General features: G+C 41.2%; 1 protein-coding gene across 19 annotated transcripts in view; it reads left to right on the top strand.

Annotated features, from left to right (window-relative positions):
- Window positions 1–17,750, top strand: part of DTNA (dystrobrevin alpha) — a 233,872-nt gene that overhangs the window by 171,278 nt on the left and 44,844 nt on the right. For 11 of the 19 annotated variants that reach the window (XM_080381490.1, XM_080381476.1, XM_080381489.1 and 8 more), the window contains 6 exons: window positions 305–459; window positions 4,883–4,988; window positions 7,459–7,625; window positions 10,118–10,242; window positions 15,546–15,626; window positions 17,531–17,620. In XM_080381490.1, coding sequence (XP_080237616.1) covers window positions 305–459; window positions 4,883–4,988; window positions 7,459–7,625; window positions 10,118–10,242; window positions 15,546–15,626; window positions 17,531–17,620 — 724 coding nt within the window. The remainder of the gene's footprint in view (window positions 1–304; window positions 460–4,882; window positions 4,989–7,458; window positions 7,626–10,117; window positions 10,243–15,545; window positions 15,627–17,530; window positions 17,621–17,750) is intronic. The other 8 variants (XM_080381486.1, XM_080381485.1, XM_080381493.1 and 5 more) reach the window with 1 other exon arrangement.

Raw genomic sequence — 17,750 nt, 5'->3', positions numbered from 1 at the left:
CAGATCCTTCTTATCTGATTAAATTACCACCTCATGCCATCCATCAGACTTCACTTTAAAAAATGACCACACACAATGAAAAAAAAGCAGGAATATTTTAGTAATAAATTCGGCTACTTTTAAATATGTAAATGATTCACTTTGTTTTCTGTTGAGAAAGATTATAATTAAGGATGCAGTAACAGTGGAGGTTTCCGTAAGAAGAACATGTTGTTTAGCACTTCAAGTTCAAGTCAGACGATGCTGAATTCAGACCATATCTGTAGCTCTTTACTGAAGCTTTTCTTGTCTTTTCCCCCCTCAGATATTTTCTCAATGATTTCTGACTCCAGTGGAGTGATGGTTTATGGCAGATATGACATGTTTCTGCGGGAGGTTCTCAAGCTGCCCACAGCCGTTTTCGAAGGGCCTTCATTTGGTTATACTGAGCAATCAGCAAAATCCTGTTTCTCACAACAGGTAAATGAAGAGTGAGCATCCTAGACACAGGATCTCAATAACCCCTCTGAACAGGCTAAGACTTCATTCCTTTCTTACATATATGTGCGTATTTGCCCAGGAAGCACATGGCTGTGTGGAGGAGGGGTCCACTTTGCTAATTTCTGGCATGTAGGTTAGCTGCATTCAATAGGAAGCTAGTCTTTATAGGTTCTCCGTAAAACCATGGAGGAGTAAGAGAGTTAGTCAAAAAGTAATAGAGAGCAGGGTCTTAATTTACATGTTCCTAAATTAGGGAACCTGAGGAGACTAGCTTCGTAATTTAAGCACCTAAGTTAGATACTTACATTTAGGTGATATTAATACCCCAAGACATGCAATTCTCCACTCCAGTTAGTTCTTGTTGCTATAAGCATATATGAGACTTTAACTTCTCCATGCAAAGCTCAACTCCCACCAAAAAATCAAGCTACATGTTTTCCAAGTGATGGTGTAAACAAGAAGTGTACGAGTGAGAAGAAAACTGCTTTAAACCTTTTTTGAAAATGGGAGTCAGTAGGTATTAGGAGATTCCTAGTCTCTTACGGATAACGTCAATGAGATAGGGTCAGGAAAGCAATGAATTTATCATAAAGAAAATATGAGATTTTTGCACAACTCACCAGACTCTAGGTGCACTGAGTACAGTACGTTGGCTGCCACTATCACCTAGCACTTCAAAAGATCCCATAACTGGGGCTGGTGGTTGACTTCTCCAATGGAGAAAGAGAATTCTTCTGGCTCTTGCCCCACATCACACTGTATAATTCTGTAAATATAAAGTAGGGGAAGATGCAGAAACCAGGAAAATGTTGCAAATAAAGTGGTATTTTCCTGCTGTTTATCTTTCCGTACGCTAACTGAATACCATTGAACAAATAAATTGAATGGAGCAGGAATAGTGTCATTTTCATGTAAAACAGAGTCTCATTTTTTGTTTTCCCTTAGTTTCATCACTAATCAATAGGGACTCCAGTCAACTGAAAGGCACTGTTGAAATTAATCTATTGAATCATCTCCCAGATCATTTTACATGACAATGTTTGCATGTGTCAACTAGTCTTGCTTCACAGAGGAAGGCTTAAGACAGCACTTCATCTTATAAGAATTTACAGTGAAGTGACTTTTGGTAGTTTGGTGTTGAAGTAATAAACTGAGTGCTCTTGCATGGCAACAGGGCATTCAAGCTTTGCATGTTGGACATGCTGTTATTAAAGATGAAAAAAGCAATTTCCTTTCATGAAAAAATGCCATTCAGGCCTCATTTTCTATTTGAGAAGGCATCAGAAATGGCGCTTTCATTGACATTGCATCCAAATGAGTGGACCAGATGTACTAAGGTACTTGAAGAAGCAATGTCTCCAAACAGGCATGAGATGGTTTAGTTCACAATCTCCACTTACAGCTAATGAGGGTTAGCTCTCTGAGTGACGCAGGTACAGAGCAGATTTACAAAGCTGCTGTTTTGCATCCATAGGCAGCCAAGTGCTCTTGTAATCTGGTCTAATATTTCACTTAAATTTACTTTATGTAATTCTCATTATGTCCTCACTAGGGATGAACTGGAGTTTTGAAATAAGGCTCAAAACAACATATCCCTATGATATTATGATAAATAATGTTTACAGTCTTAGTTACACTACAGGTTGTTCTTCCACTCTCTTAGGCTGCACTTAGTGTTACCAAAAGTCGATACCTTGGGATGTTGGGCACACTCTGTTGTTCTCAGTATGGATCACTTTTACTTACCAGAAGCCTTTCAGCCCCCTGATATATAGATTTCTCAATTTCAGAGAAAGAAAAAATTCTGGGAATGATCTTCTGCTCACGGTGTCAAATCCATTTCAACTTGCATCTGAAAGGATTTTTCCTATTGTAGAAATGTTTTATTATTCCCCATTGTACTGGTTTACTTGATCAAACCATGTATTTTCCTCTGTCTGTGAACCACTGCTAGATTGAATGACTGTTCAAAATAGAAACAACAGTATTTCCTCAGCAGCAAACTTATGGAACAGAAATGCCAGAACAAGTGACTTAATATTGCAGAATACAAATCTGTGGCTCAAAAAGGAGTTTTATCGCCACCGCTTTCCCCCATAGGTAGGATTAATGTTAAGTTATACTATTGCTATTATTACAAAAAACACTTTTCAGTTCTCTTTCTTTTATCCCAAACTAAAAAGATAGGCACTAACTTCATTTTCTTAGCACTTAGCTAAGTGTTATTCCACAAACCTAGACTCCATCTGCATGTAGTATATATTTAGAAAACAGTTTTCGGTTTCAACTTTCCCAGCAGCTGAAAAAAAAAAAAAAAAAAAAAAAAAGTGAGAGGAAAATACGCCTTTTAAAATGTATGTAAGTTGCTCTGTTGGTGTCCTTTTAAGGGACACTGCTCTCTCTAATCCATAAAATCAGTAGCCACCAGAGGAGTTTGGCCATAAAGCTGTCAGTGAAGCTGAGTTGCTTTATTTGGTGCAAATCAGGTTTTAAATTATACCTGCATTCAAAAGCCTACTGCATTGTGGAAGAGCTGTTCTTGTCTCCCCATCTATTCGCTTGTTTAGACCAGTTGTGTATTTGCTGCCAACTTATCTGCCTTCAAGAGCAGAGAGAAGACTTAAGGCTACTCAGCTCTGCAGTATGGGGCACTGGAAGACCCTTCTTTTCCTAGGTTTCATTCTCCCTTTTTTCTTCCTGTTCTCAGTTCTGCTGCAGACAGCACAGACATCTGCTGGTGGCATTGGTCAGCAAAGCCATGCCAAACATACACAGCAGATCTCCAAAAAAAGGTCCTTTTCTGTGAGCTGATGCTTATAGCATAGGATGCCTATTTGGGAGGTAGTTATCCGTTCTCCGTGGGTGGGAAGATCATTCGTGCAACAAGCAGGTGGCAGCTGTTTGATTGGACTTTCATACTGCAGGTATTGTGGGAAAAGATAGTATTTTAATGAGATTTAGAGCTCATAATCTGGCTATTTCTGTTCATTAAAGAATCAAGACCATTTTCACAACTAGTCTGAAGTATATTCTCTTCTCCTAGGGACAAATATCTTTATATATTTCCCAATATCTTGCAATATTTCAGCCCTGAGACTGTTACAGAGTGAGGTGTTTTCCATTGATCACTCAGTATATAAGAGAAATAATGATTTTCTTTACATCTGGTGGCAATTGTATATAAATGCAGCACAGACACTCCATCTGGAAATCTCAGCTCTTAAAAGCATTCCACAACACGCAGAGATGATACATGTCACTGCATAGCTGCTGTTTTGCTTCCTCATGGGGTAACCACAGTTATTTAGCAAGTTAAAGCAGTAGCTTATGCAATCAGATATGAAAATTTAGCAATCCCTTTGGATATGGGGATGCTACTTAAATATGTAAGTCTGTAAATTGTATCGGCACACGTTCTCAACAGGGCTCAATATTTTCGCATCTTAATTTTAGTCTAAAGGAAGGTTCAGTTGCTGATTTCTTAAGGACTCTCTGTCCTTGACCACCCAGTAGGTACTTCAGTGAACACTTACGTAGCTGGTATACTATGCAGGAAAGAGCAGGTATTTATGGTGGAGATATCTCAGCCTGAAATATCACCTGCAGGTCTGAAGAAACAAGTGAACTAAGATTTGTGATGACTTTTTCCAGACGCCTAAGAAACAGAAGGCCCTAAGTTGTGTTTTTAAAATCAACAAGGATATTTTAGAATTTAAATCCCTTTGAAAATAAAGGGACACAAATCTTTAAGTGCTTGCAGGTGTTGAGGGTTTAGGAACAGTTGCAGACCCTGAGTGTATGCAAACACAACACCCCACAATCAGAGCTCACCCATAACTAGTTGCCATCACTCAACAGACAGGCATAGGTCCTTAAATCACAGTAACACAATTGCCTGTGATGGTCTGTCCTTACCCTCTATTTATTTTGAAAGTATACTCCCTTGTCATTATTTTCTTTCATTTTCTTTGTTGGAGTACTGTCAGTCATTCTCTGCAGTGACTTCTCATGTGGAAATTGATAATACAGGGTGATACCCTACATGCACTTCTGCTCATTATGCAGTACTCAAAACACATGAAAACACGAAGAGCTGAATACCAACCTTATTCACAGATCATCTTCAGGCAATGACTTTAGAAGAGAGTTTTGAAGTGAGTGGGAGCTAGGTGTCTCCAACCCAGCCTTGTGAGAAGGACTGCTAGTCATCCGTAGTATACACTGTCACTGTCAAAAATAGTCCAGAAAAGCTTTGCTAGTATCACTTCTTTTTAGCAAACCCAGGCTACAAGCAAACAGTGTCTGAAACTTACTCCCAGTGTTTCTGTAAGGACAAGATAAAATCATTTTGATGTGTCTAATTACGGATTCTTTGTGCTTGTTTGTTTGCTTGTTTGAGCAGAAAAAAGTCACATTAAACACTTTCTTGGATACTCTCATGTCTGATCCCCCGCCACAGTGTCTAGTGTGGTTACCACTTCTGCATCGACTGGCAAACGTTGAAAATGGTAAGTAAGAGCTTCGGCCAAAATCCAGTTACAAAAGTAAACTTTTGTGTGATAATTTTCTCCCTCTGTAGATGGTTTTGTAGGAGTTACTGTACTGGGTTCATTGACTCCCTGTGCTATTTTTACAGTCCTGGGTAAAATCTTTAAAGAATCATGTTGGTCATTTGGCCAGGAACGTGGCTTAATTTTTGCTAGGTTCAGGAAATGTCCACTCCTCCTGTGCTCTGGATAAGCAGAGAGCGATAGGACTTGATCCATTCACACACATTTGGTAAACTATTGATGCCACAACTTCTATTAGCTATGACATACGGCAGCAGAGAAGAAACAGCTTGGCATTTTCCGTTCATGCAATATTCTTGGCAGAAGATGTCCAGTGCAGTGCAAAATACCAGCCAAAAGGTCCATATGAAGGATCTCTTCCTAAGCCTACGCTGCCAGAGGGTATACACTGAAAAGAAAGTTCCGGATTTGTCCTTTATCATTTGTTTGTGTGGAAGATCAGGGTTGAACTGTGAGATGCCTCTTTCTCTTCCAAGGGTGGTCTATCCCCCAAATGAGTAGATCACAGATTTTAAGACAGGAAGGGACCATGAAGATCAGCTCAATTTGATTATTGTACAGTGGATGTTGCTTGTCCCTGGACAGTAATATCTTCGTCAGCCTTCCAGCTTCCAGCCTGCAGAAGAGATCACAGACTCACAGATGTGGTCCTCCAGCTAAACCCTTCATACACTGTTTTTGTAGAAGGTGCTGCCACACTGAAGGTGCAGGAGCAGAGCTAGAAAGTTTGTGCATCTCATCTCACTGTGTGTACCAACAAATTGCCTCCAACAAACTCTGTACAGTTCCTCATGTAGTTCTGGAGGAGTTCACCGGCTCCAATGCAGCCAGTTTCTGCTGTCCAGAACGACCAGCACTGACAACAGAAAAAAACATGAGACAAGAAATGCCTTTTTACTGTCTACTTGTTCCTAATGTGGCGTGTCTTGCTTGTGATCAGCAGGAAGCAATGATGCTGACGGTCATTATTCCAACACTTTAAATCTAGAAAAAGGAAGATTTAAAAATGGAGAAAGTTTATACCAAAAAAAATTAATTATTAATTTAGCCAGATAAATAGACTTTTTGAAAACAATTTTCCAACCCAGTAGTATGCTTCAGAGGTTATTGTGTAAGGGACTTGTTGAATATTCCTAATTTGTTGCTCCTTTGAAAGTTTACCTCTAGCGCAACTGAAGCTTTGGGATGCTGCAGGGAAAAAGAAGGGGGCAGGGCAGGTGGAAGAAAAGATCATATGTACTTATTTTGTTAGGCAATAAAAGTATTTATACCATATTTCCTACAAGAAAATGGTGAGGGGGGGGGCGTGGAAGGAGAGGTGTGCAGACATTTTTTGGTGATAAAAGGAGAAAGAGGAAGTGGTACATATTCTTGTACTAAATAAATCCCTTTTTGCACTGAAAGGCACCAAGGTGGGTAGGGTGGTGTTCCCAAGTCCTTTTTGGCTACAGAGCCACCTGTCTACCCCACCTTCCTCAAGCTCTTGTCATCCATCCCTGTCCCTCACCAGTTTCTCACTGTTTCCCAGCCTAGAGTGCTAGCCCTTCCTCCTGCAAAATTCTGGCAAGGAACTAAAACCCTGATACACTCAGCACTGATCCAAATCTTCCCAGACTGAACCTTATGACAGAAAAGCAGAAGGTGCCTGGGAACAGGGAGATGTTCAGTACTCCGTGGTAAATCGGGTACGTGCTGTAGTGAGGAGAGAGGAACAGAAATAGCAGTATTGCTGGAAAGGGGCTTCAGAATGTCTTGATTGGTGCCTTAGCGTGCTCAGTGATTTGCATCCTCGTTACTATCTGCTTCTGAGTGGAACAGAAAACAGGACCACATGGGTCCCTTCGATGGCCAGCTTTCCAAATCTGGGCATCCAAAGCTAAGTGTTCAACTCCATTTATAGGTATCTAAATGATGCCAGTGGTACAGATGAGACAGCAGTAATTAAGAGACAATGACATGCCTAAGTACACTTTTGTGCTTCCAGTAATGAGACAGCTGAATGTGACATTTCCTCCAAGACACATCTACTTTAGCTCCTCACAGCACAGCAAAACATTCAGCTTCCCCCAGTAACCAGTAACGCAGCTGAAGGGTGCAGTGGCTTTTTCCCGTGTATGAATTTACTCTTATCATGTATTGTGTTAGACACTGAGCACGTTTTTTGCTGCTGCGAGGAGGAGGTGCAGACATCAGCTCAGAGGTTGTGAAGGGTTTGGTGCCCAAGTAGGAGGCGTTGCCCATGGCTTAGCATGGGTTGCTGCATGGCTACTTGAGTTGTCACAGGTCAAAGCTGCAGATGGCTAGAAACAAAGAAGGGACTTGCCCTTCAGTTCAGGGCTTTGTCCATGTTCTTTTGCTGGGGGTTTCTTTGCTTTGGTTTATGGCTCAGTGTGTCTTTCTCCTGCAGTCTTCCACCCCGTCGAGTGTTCCTACTGCCACAGCGAGAGCATGATGGGGTTTCGCTACCGCTGCCAGCAGTGTCACAATTACCAGCTCTGTCAGGACTGCTTCTGGAGGGGCCATGCCAGCGGTTCCCACAGCAACCAGCACCAAATGAAAGAGTACACGTCATGGGTAAGGGAAAGCTCACGCCTCGCCTCGCTGCAGACTGCTTTGCCCTCCAGCTGGTGGAGAAGCCCCCGGCCACAGCTCGGGGCAGCCATCTGGCACAGGGAGGCTGGGAGCTGTGCCGACGGTTCGGATTGGCAACCCTGTCAGGGAGGCTCTGGTCTTGGGAGCCATCGGGAGAGCACAGAGGTGGGAATGGCCTTTTCTGGGTGAGGATCTGGGGTGCCTGTGACGGTGCGTGCTGCAGCGAGGGCAGCGCAGGAGGGGCTGGCAGCAGAGCACCAGGCTCACGGCAGCTTCTCCTGTTCCCACAGGACTTACGGTAAAATCATCATTGGCTTGTTCTGTTTGGCTATGTGTAAATGAAATGACGAATACTTGAGGCTCATTCATCAATATTTTCAGTTGAGTGGCTGCAGCATATGCGTAGCATTTGGGATGGTCCTGGCACTGTAGATATAAGCATGGTCACAGGCTTAGATCCACAGTAGTGTTTACGATAGAGAAAAACACACTTCAGCCTTTTTGTTCTTAAACAAAATAATTCAGTGCTTTTTCTAAGCTGAAAGAGAAGTATCAACAGCTACATTAACCTTCTCTGAAGGGCATCAGACCTGGGGGCTAAGCTCTCCATGGACAGGAGCAAAGCCCCAAGAGAATCTGTTGGTCACGGAGCACCCCAGTCCTTCAGGGTTCAAATCCAGAGACCAGCAGAAAAATCCTAATTAATCTTAATTACAAAAATATATTGTTACAAGAAAAAGAAAATTATGCATATAGCAAATGCTCATGTTTGTGAAGCACTTTGTGCGTATTTTTTAACAAAGTTATGAAGCTTAACACTTTTTAAATGTCTGTTTTTCTGTTGATGGAGCAGGCAAGGGTTAAATTTGACATGGTTTGCTCTGTATGCCAGTCACAGGGGCCTGTGCTACATCCCGGCAGATCTGGATCTGCAGTTGTTTTTGTGGGTCCTAATTGCTGCTTGTTGTATAGATAGGAATGCCTTAGATTTTAGTCTCTGAATAGGAGGGTGCCCGGTATGTAGCTCTGACTCCATTGCTAACAGCAACTTGTGCTATAAAATAATATCTGCTGTAGCCAGGGTACTGTAATTATAGGTAGGAAGTAATTGGAAAACTTAATATTTCTGTTCAGGAGAAGACAAAAACATGACTATGTGTCTAGTGGTTTCAAATGTTTCCTTGTCAGAAACAAATGTTTTGCTTCAAGTTTGAAATAGCCTTTCTGTAGCGTTCATTAGCATTTATTCAAACCTGGTTAGCATTCTCAATAATGCATCCATATCGAGCTCCGTATGCAGACTGGAGGAGTTCACGGGTGCAGCGGATGTCAGCTGCTCTCAATTCAGAGTGAAATCGCGTTTATAATGAAAGAGAGAAAGCCTGAACTTCACATACTTATGTTGGATTTCTGCAATAAAAATACTTCATTATTATCTTGATTACAGTCTTAAGTCAACGCAGCATGTGTGTGCACAAATACAATGCCACTGCTGTTAATTTTCAAAAGGCTTTTTAAATTTCAGCATGCAGAGCTGTGATTTGGGGGGAGGGGACAGTGTAAGGATCCCTACCCCTGTTTCACTGGCAGAAAAGCTGAATCACAGAGAGGTGAGTTGGATTCCCTGAGAATCTCTCACACAGCCTAAAAGACACCTTTGAACTCCAAGCCCTTCCTTCCTTAGAAACGTGTTCAACTGCAGCGAGCGTCTGAACAAAACTAGAAAGCAGAAAATACTGGTGGGTTTATTTTTTTAGAGTCACTGGTGGGATTTCAGGGTGACAAGCATGCTTTCCGTGCAGAGCCTTTCCATCTTTTCATGACAGTAGGTCAGCCTCTTCTGGCATGCGGTCACCGTGGCATGGTGGGGCAGTTCTCACCACCCACATCTCAAATTTCCCATTCCCTGGTGTGACAGGGGCTGCAGCAGCCACAGGAGGTGGAAGGGGAGCTTTATGACAGTACCTAAACAGTACAGGGTGCTGGAGCTGAGGAGGGAAATACTAGCAAGGCAAAAGAATACAGCAGCCTTGTGCCTGGCCCACAGCTAGGAAGGAAAAGGTGTCCCATACATGTATCTATACGGGCAGGCATGCACAGATTCGCTCCGCTTGCACGCCCAAGATGGCGAGTTACAAGCCAGCTCCAGTCCAGAAGACACTACTTTTGTGCTGTCCTTCATTCAGTACTGCCTGAGCGCAGCGTTGCAAAGAAGCTATTGCAACTGCATCTGTCCATATAGATAGACCCGCTGAGCCTACTCTGAAGGCCCCTGAAGGTAAGGGTAATCTTTCCTCCAAACCGAGCAGTAAAGCAGACTTCCCCTTACCAGATTCTCAGGGTGGGAGTGGGGTAAGGGGGCTGTCAGTCAATAGGTATATAAGCTGTAGAGCTTCCTGTTTTGTGCTTCCTATAGCAGAAACAGTATGTACCTTACTTGTCCAGATTACCTCTACCTTCCTTGTTCCTCCCAGAAATCACCTGCTAAGAAGCTAACTAATGCACTTAGCAAGTCTTTAAGCTGTGCTTCCAGCCGTGAACCTTTGCACCCAATGTTCCCTGACCAGCCTGAAAAACCTCTAAACCTGGCTCATATTGTGTAAGTATCTGTGTGCTGTAGAGAAAGTAAGCTTTGTTGTAGGAGTTGCTTGCACCAAGCGTAGATGCTGTAGCTCTGAACAAAACGGGAGGCAGCTGTGGCATATCAAACTAAATGCATCACCAGTGCAAATTTGCTGATAGGGGTATTTAGTATAAAAATGTTCTTTTGGCGTGACTTCACTTGAAGAGACAGCGGGATATGTACATATAGCCAAATACTGGGATGCAATTTTGTGATGTCCCCATTCTCCTCAAAAGCTATCCATGCAATTTCATAGTTTCAGCACTTTGGGATGTATTCATGCTGAGAACATTAGTTTTGTCATCTAGAGACTCTCAGCTTCAGTGTATCACAGGTATGCCTTTACACGAGGCAAGACAAGTGAAGTCTGACCAATTTTGTTGAAATCAGTGTCAGTTCTCGCTGACTTTAGTGCAACCGTGGCTTCACCCGGCCCTAAAGAGTTGTATGAGTCTGCATAAGAAGTGTGTTTTTAATTGCCAAGTCACTGGAAGACAGGCTATTATTTTTACATTCTGATATTTTGGGAAAGCAAAATTATTTTTTGGTATAGTAGTTTGTGTCATTACTTTTTCTCTGCAGGAGTCAAGAAGCTCCAAGCAGAGAGAAAACGTATTTGTGCAGGGTGGGGAAATTATCACTGGATTATTTTTTTTTCTGAAGCATGTCCACCGTCCATAGTGGGAGTCGCTCAGATTTTCTCATGTATCAATGTGGTTTACCTTTGCTTCCTGAGTCCTGAAAAGAAAAATAAAGTTAGGTTTTCCATAGAATTCAGGAAAAATCAAGGCATTGGTTGGAGGAAAGTTAAAAAGAAATTAACTTGGAAAAATTATTCCAAAAACCGTGTCTTTAAAGTACTTATCTTATTCTGATACATTTCTTAAGAAAATATCTTTCTTAATGATCTTCCCAGGGGCCCTGACTGAAGCACTTAAGGCAGCAGTCATTAAAATTGCATTTGCCTGCTGCCTATCTGTGTTACTGGCTGAAGGAACTGTTCTTTTCTGTAATTATTATACATACTTACTTTTGTCAGTACCAAATGTTTGCACGTAGCGTCCTTAAGGGCAAGTGCACACTGACCATCGTGGGCTGTGTGACACCTGGAAAATTCATCTAACCTACCTGACATTTTAAGGGTAAATTATCCTCATGGTCCTCCTCATGTGGTTACAGCAGAACTTTCTCAAGGCATAAAAGAGTGCTCTGGTCTTCAGACACAAGGTGCCTCTGACAAAAACGTCGTGCCAAATCCCTGTTACACTCAACTGTCAGTTAAAACCCCTGCACCTCTTCATGGGGGTGTAATGCGAGGATGTTGTTCTTTGGAAGAAATCATGTGGAGTTGGATCTGCTGAGCTGCCCTACTGCTCTGCGTGGTATAAAAGCCTGGCCCTGCTGGCAAGTCAGTGGTAATTCCACAAGGCAGAATTTGGCCATCCTTAAGAGAAATGGAAAGAGGCAGGGAGCATGACACTGAAAGAGAAGCCTATGTTCCCTGTTGGCTGGAGGCCTTCAAATGCCGGGGGTTATGTCAGAAGATAATGGATAATGAAAACCAGGCTACTGTGAATGGATTAAATGCATTTGGGCAAGGCAAGGGGAAGGTACCATAGTTAAGCAGGATCTGTTTTAAATCTTTGCTGTGAAATTAACACCTTCCCTTCTTCCTAACTATACAGACATAATTTAGAGTGATTACTTGTGAGAACAAACCACCGTCTATTTTGATTTATTATAGAGTTTCTCTTTATTCATAGATTGAAGGCAATATAACTTAACAATATATATTGGCTATAATGATACATGAGTGAAAAACCTGTAAGTGTGGAGGTAGCATGATCTACGGCATAAATCACATAAATTAACTGAGGGGAGAGATATGCTACAGTACATCATTGAGAATATCTTCTCACTGATGTGATTTTTATTTTTAAACATAATGGAAGTTGAGAGAAACAGCTCTGGGCAGGCATCCAGGCAAAAAGAGTTTTATATGTGCATTAAATGGAAGAATTTTGGCAACAAAACAGTATCCTTTTCTTAGCTTCTAGCTTAAATGGGGGCAAGAGCTCTGCATTACTATACAGCCTTTCCTTTTCATCATTCTTCCACCTTTGAGTGGTAACAGACAGAAAGACTGCATGTTTCTTTTCTTTTAATGGTGCCACACAAAATTGTCAATTGAAAAAGAAACACATCTAAGGCTTATCTAGGAAAATGGTTATCGAGGTGTCATTAACCTGATGAGGAACTCCCCCCACTGATGGAGGGGTCATTTTTCCTTTTTATACATAAAATTGGCAACAAAAAAGAAAATCCGGACTGCAGAGATGACAAGTGGCATGGCCAGTGCATCATGGAGGTATCTTTCAAATGCATTCTGCACTGGCCTGACTTTGTGTCCACCTAAGCCTGTGGGGGCGTTATTTTTGACATCAGTGTGAGGAGGTTAGACCAGCATAGAGCACTTTGGAAAATTCCTCTTATTTAACGTGGTTTATTACTGTAAGTATGAGTTATGCCATAACATGCATTTATTACATGGCATATTTCAATAGTATTAAGTGTTTTCTGCCTCCTTGAAGAAAGCTGATTGTCATCAGCTCACTTTTATCAAAAAGCTTAATTGCTCACTTCCAGAAGCTTAGAAATAACCTCAAAAAATGTACATTCATAGTCAATAGCTGCGTTTTGCTTTGCTTTACCATAAAGTCTGCTGTTCTTGTCTTACCACATCACACAACTGTATATGTATGTTTGAACATCTATTCATGCTGAACCTGAGGAATGCGACAGTGGGCATCAGCCTTTAAGTAACTTGCCTTGGGAAAGCTCAGATTAGTATAGTTTTCTATATTATATCCTATATCTATAACAATTGACAAACGAATGCTAATCACAAAACTTGAGCAAAGCCTTGGAGTTTATAGACATTGGTACACAAGAGAGACTGCATATGTAAACAGATCAGTGACCTTTTATGCATAGAGACTCTCATGCTTTTTGCAGAATCAGGGTCATAAGAATGGAGTATGTCCAATGCACTACTTAGACCACAAACATATTAAACTGACAATTTAATTAATGATATCTTTTCCATTTCATTTTGGCTGCAAAAGAGATACTTGGTGAGTATTTTTCTTCTTTAGTACACTTATTAAAGGAAGAAGCTTGCAAAAAAATCCTATAATCTCATTATTACCAATCCTTAATTTATCAGAGTCCAGAGCCAAATAAATAATTGTCTTTAAATACAGAGACAGTGAAAGGGATGATCTCTTTTGAGGGTTAGAAACTTTCTTTTCCATCTCTATTTTGAGAAAAAGCTCAGAGAAGACATTAACCTGAAGCGTGTGTGTGGTGATCTGCTGAAGTCCATGGGTGCCACATACCCACTTCCTACTCAGCACAGGTGGACTGGGTGCAAGGCAAAGCAGAGCCCAAGCTCTGCAAAGGGAGCACTCCCCCACCTCCTTCTCTGGGACAGTGTTGAGAACCAGCCTCTCCTCCCTTCTCCCCTGCTGTTTAGAGCTCCACAGCCCAGGGCTGGACACATCTATCAGAAACCTCAGCCTGTGCCCAATTAGTTTTTGAATTGTGTTCACTGGCCAGTGATTGTATTGAGAAAAGGGAAAATGCAGCAGTTGCACGTCGTTGGTGCGAACTATTTCCCCTACACCAATTACTGGTTTACAATTCCCAGGCCGCAAAATACTGGTTGATTACCCATTAAATAAAATCAGTTTCTAAAAATTGTCTTGAAGTTTTATTTTCAAACCTCTGTATTTCAAGACTGATACCACAGTGACCTTCCCAGCACATTGGCTCTGATTATGGCTGCATCCAAGCTCTTCCTAGCTCTGATGAAGGAGTCCATGAAAAATGATATTAAACACTTCCCCATAAGTACACAGAGCACAAAGTGTTGCTTCTCAAATTCATGACTGACCAGCACTGGAGTTTTTTACATGGGTCTGAAGAGGCAGGGTTAGGCTAAAACTATATTTTCATATAAATAAATAACATGCCAAATCCTACATCTTTCTATTCCCAGTTTTAAACTTCTTAAAGTCGGTGTAGTATTGACATGCTGAGAAATCCATTCGGACTTGTCAGAGACCACATTTATGCTTGTTTTCTAACAGTTACAAAATAAGGAAGAAAATGTATAGAAATAGTTCACTTCTGTGCAGAACTGGTTTTCTTCTTTTCTTACAAACGGTTTGGATGACTGGTTGTCTGGCTCAATTAGAGCCCAGTGACTGTTTTGCAGATGGCTACTATATTTTGATTTGCTCATCTGCAGAATTCAGAAGCAAGACAGATCTTTCACAGAGCTTAAAGGGGATATTAACCCACTTGAAATCCAGGCAATTTGAAGCCTGAATTATATATGGCTTCAGGTTCTGCTCATATCTGATTGAATACCCTGTGATTTTAATAACCTATTTTTTAGTTTTTCCAGAATGTCTATATCTTTTGCCCAGTGTTGCATAAGAAGTCCATTAAGAAGTGGAAATTTGTTCTTAATGGACACAGAAGGAAAAATTATGCACAAAATATTTTTTAAGAGCAGACAATAAAAGAAAGCGGCGGAAATATTCCTTCTCATTTCATCTTCAGTAAGAGCAGGAAATAAAGAATGTAATAATAAAACCATCATTATTAATGGGTACTCTTAAACTGGATACTTATTTTAAATTTTGATTTGGGGGGTTGATATACCAGCTGAAAGCTTTGCAATTAAACCAGTTTAGTTCTGCATATATTTTATGGGACACTGACAGCTGTAGGTACACTGTGGTCACTATGTAGCATGAAGCTTTGTGCGAGGGATAACCTCATGAAAAGATGTGTAATTTATTGGCAGTTACCTCTTGCAGACATCCGTGCTGCCACAGAACCTGCTGTCGGTGCTCAGCCTAGCTGGTTGAAAGCAGTGACTGCACCCTGGACTACAGGCTGTAGAAAGGAAAAATGGCATAGTGGTTATTTCACTGAAGCAGGGGAAAAAGAAATCAAGCAAGTTGCTTAAATCTCACCTTAGAACACACAAAAGCATTATTTCCTTCCAGACCCAAGTAACAGCTTGCTTTATCAGCTTCTGCTTAAAAACACAGCATCTTTAATTTGGAACTATTGCTACTTAAAGCAGAAGATGCCAGTAGTAATGTTACTTTAAACAAGAAGCCCATTTAATTATCTGTAAATACTGTTGCTGATGAAGTGAGGTTTTGTGCAAAATTAATGCAACTGGATACTTTGCCTTCTAGGCCCCCTCGACCTGTAACCAGCATGAACGACACGCTCTTCTCCCACTCTGTTCCCTCAGGAAGTCCTTTTGCAAACAGAAGGTGAGTTCTTATCCTTATTTATATTAAACCATTATATGATACTGGTGGAGGTTTCAATTTTCAATTCCTCCCCAGGAAACAAAAAAAAAAAACCAAACCACCCACAATATAAAATTAACAGACACGAGCAGAGAAATGCCTTCGTTATTTTGGACTAATGCCCAGATACCTGGATGGAGAATTGGGGTTAGGGCACTGCAAGCTCCCACAGCGGAACACAGAAAATCAGCTCTCATTTGAACCATTACGTCCCACTAAAATGTGCTCACATGCAACCGAGGCACCCTCCCATCGGGGCCGAAAGGGAGCTGTTGGTGAGAAGCCATTTTGTAGCAGCATTGTGGGAACAGGAACTGGGACATGCCGTTGCCTACTGGTATACTGGGAGTGCCTGCATTGTACTGCAAGGTATGAACAGAGAAAATGTGTTCATATTGCAAGATATAGCAAGATATCCTTACTCCTTTAAAACCATTCAGATTGTCATTAAAGGCTACAAGAGAGCAGGAGTAGTCTTGGACTATGGTGACCCTTCAGTGAGCACATGAGAAAAAGAGTGGTCAGAAACATTAATCCCAAAGAGGGGGTGCTTGCAGCTGACTATGTACATTTTGGCCATTTTGTACATTGTACAATGTACGATGTACATTTTGCCAAACGTGTGTAGCGTTTGCTAGCTGTCTCACCCATCTGTATAAACCTACCAATGCACATAGATAAGAAAGTAGCAGAAAAAGAACTTCCAGCTTCACTGGGGAAGGTGAGCGCTATGTCTTCCTTAGGTGCATTTTATTGCTTGGTTCCTGCTGTATGTGTCAGTGCTTCCACGTTCCCAAATAACCAAAAATAATCTCTGGGTGTGCATGGCTACATATTTTAACACCAAAACCAAACCTGAGTGTACTGCATTGCGAGGTCACAGTAAAGATGGTCTACTACTACTTTGAGTTATGAACTTTGTTACCAGGAGCTATAAAATGTACATTCTCAGTGTTATCTTAGTGCAAGTAGCTGCTGGGTGTGACTGAGATGCTTTTTGAAGGCCAGTCCCAAAGCAGCCCCCAAGACTAGATCTGCTGCCTATACAGACAGTGAGACAGCAAATGCAAATTCGTTTCTGTGCTTGGAATATATGGGATCTTATGTGCAAGGCAGGATAATCTATGTGTGGCCTCTCTGGGATAGGTCATTAAGAGCAACGCTCTTTAAGAGTGTAGCTATTGCTTCTATTTATCCCCAAGAAGTCCCTGTGCTCATTCAACAAAGGTATGCTTTGCCGTTTAGGCCAGGGACATGCAGTAATAACCTCAGCACTATCTACTGTGCTGCTTGTTTATCTTTACATATGAAAAAATCCCAATTATTTTACTTTTGTGTTCTTTAACAATTCAAATGAGTGTCTTTAACTGTCAGGATTAAATGTACACAATTCCTGAGCATTAAAATATCTTTTCTCCTTGATGGAGAATCCCGTGAGGGCAGGAGACAATAAACACCCACCCACCCATAGGTATCCAGGCTTCCTTATAAGTGGATAGTGTGACATCCTTATACAGCAGAGCATTTCCATGATGCAGCAGTCAGTTCTGGCTTTTTTAGAGTAAACAGTACCCTGATATGTGAAGCAGTAACACTGCTTGTATATGGAAAGTTTTGTAACTTTTGTTTCATTGATTTAGCAGGATTTTAAGTGTTTGACAGCTTATTCTCATTATTTTGAATTTCATCTCTTATAAATCAAATTTGCATCTTTTTATTTGAATGAAAAAGCACACTATAAACTGTCAAGTCAGTATCCTTTTTAAATGGTTACAGATTATGTTTATTGTAACAAACCCACTCTGAACACACTGCTCTCTGCATACTTTTTGTAGTATTAACAAGGTTTTGTTTGAATCATTCAGGTTACTTGGGGGTATAAATGCAGCCAGTCCTGTGGCTGATGAGCATTCTCTTATAAAGCTGTATGTAAATCAGCTTCACAACAATTCACGGTCAGTATGAGAGCACTAACCCACTAATCGCCATAGTTCTGTAGCTCATGCACTAAATCATTAGCGGTTCTGCTAAACTACTAAAGATACTCTTCAAGGAAGGCTCTGGTGGGCTAGAGGGTTTCTGTGG

This window comes from Falco punctatus, assembly GCF_963210335.1.
Source record: "Falco punctatus genome assembly, chromosome: 3".
Lineage (NCBI taxonomy): Eukaryota > Metazoa > Chordata > Aves > Falconiformes > Falconidae > Falco > Falco punctatus.
Note: the sequence above shows the minus strand (reverse complement) of the source record. Positions and strands in the feature narration are given on the sequence as shown.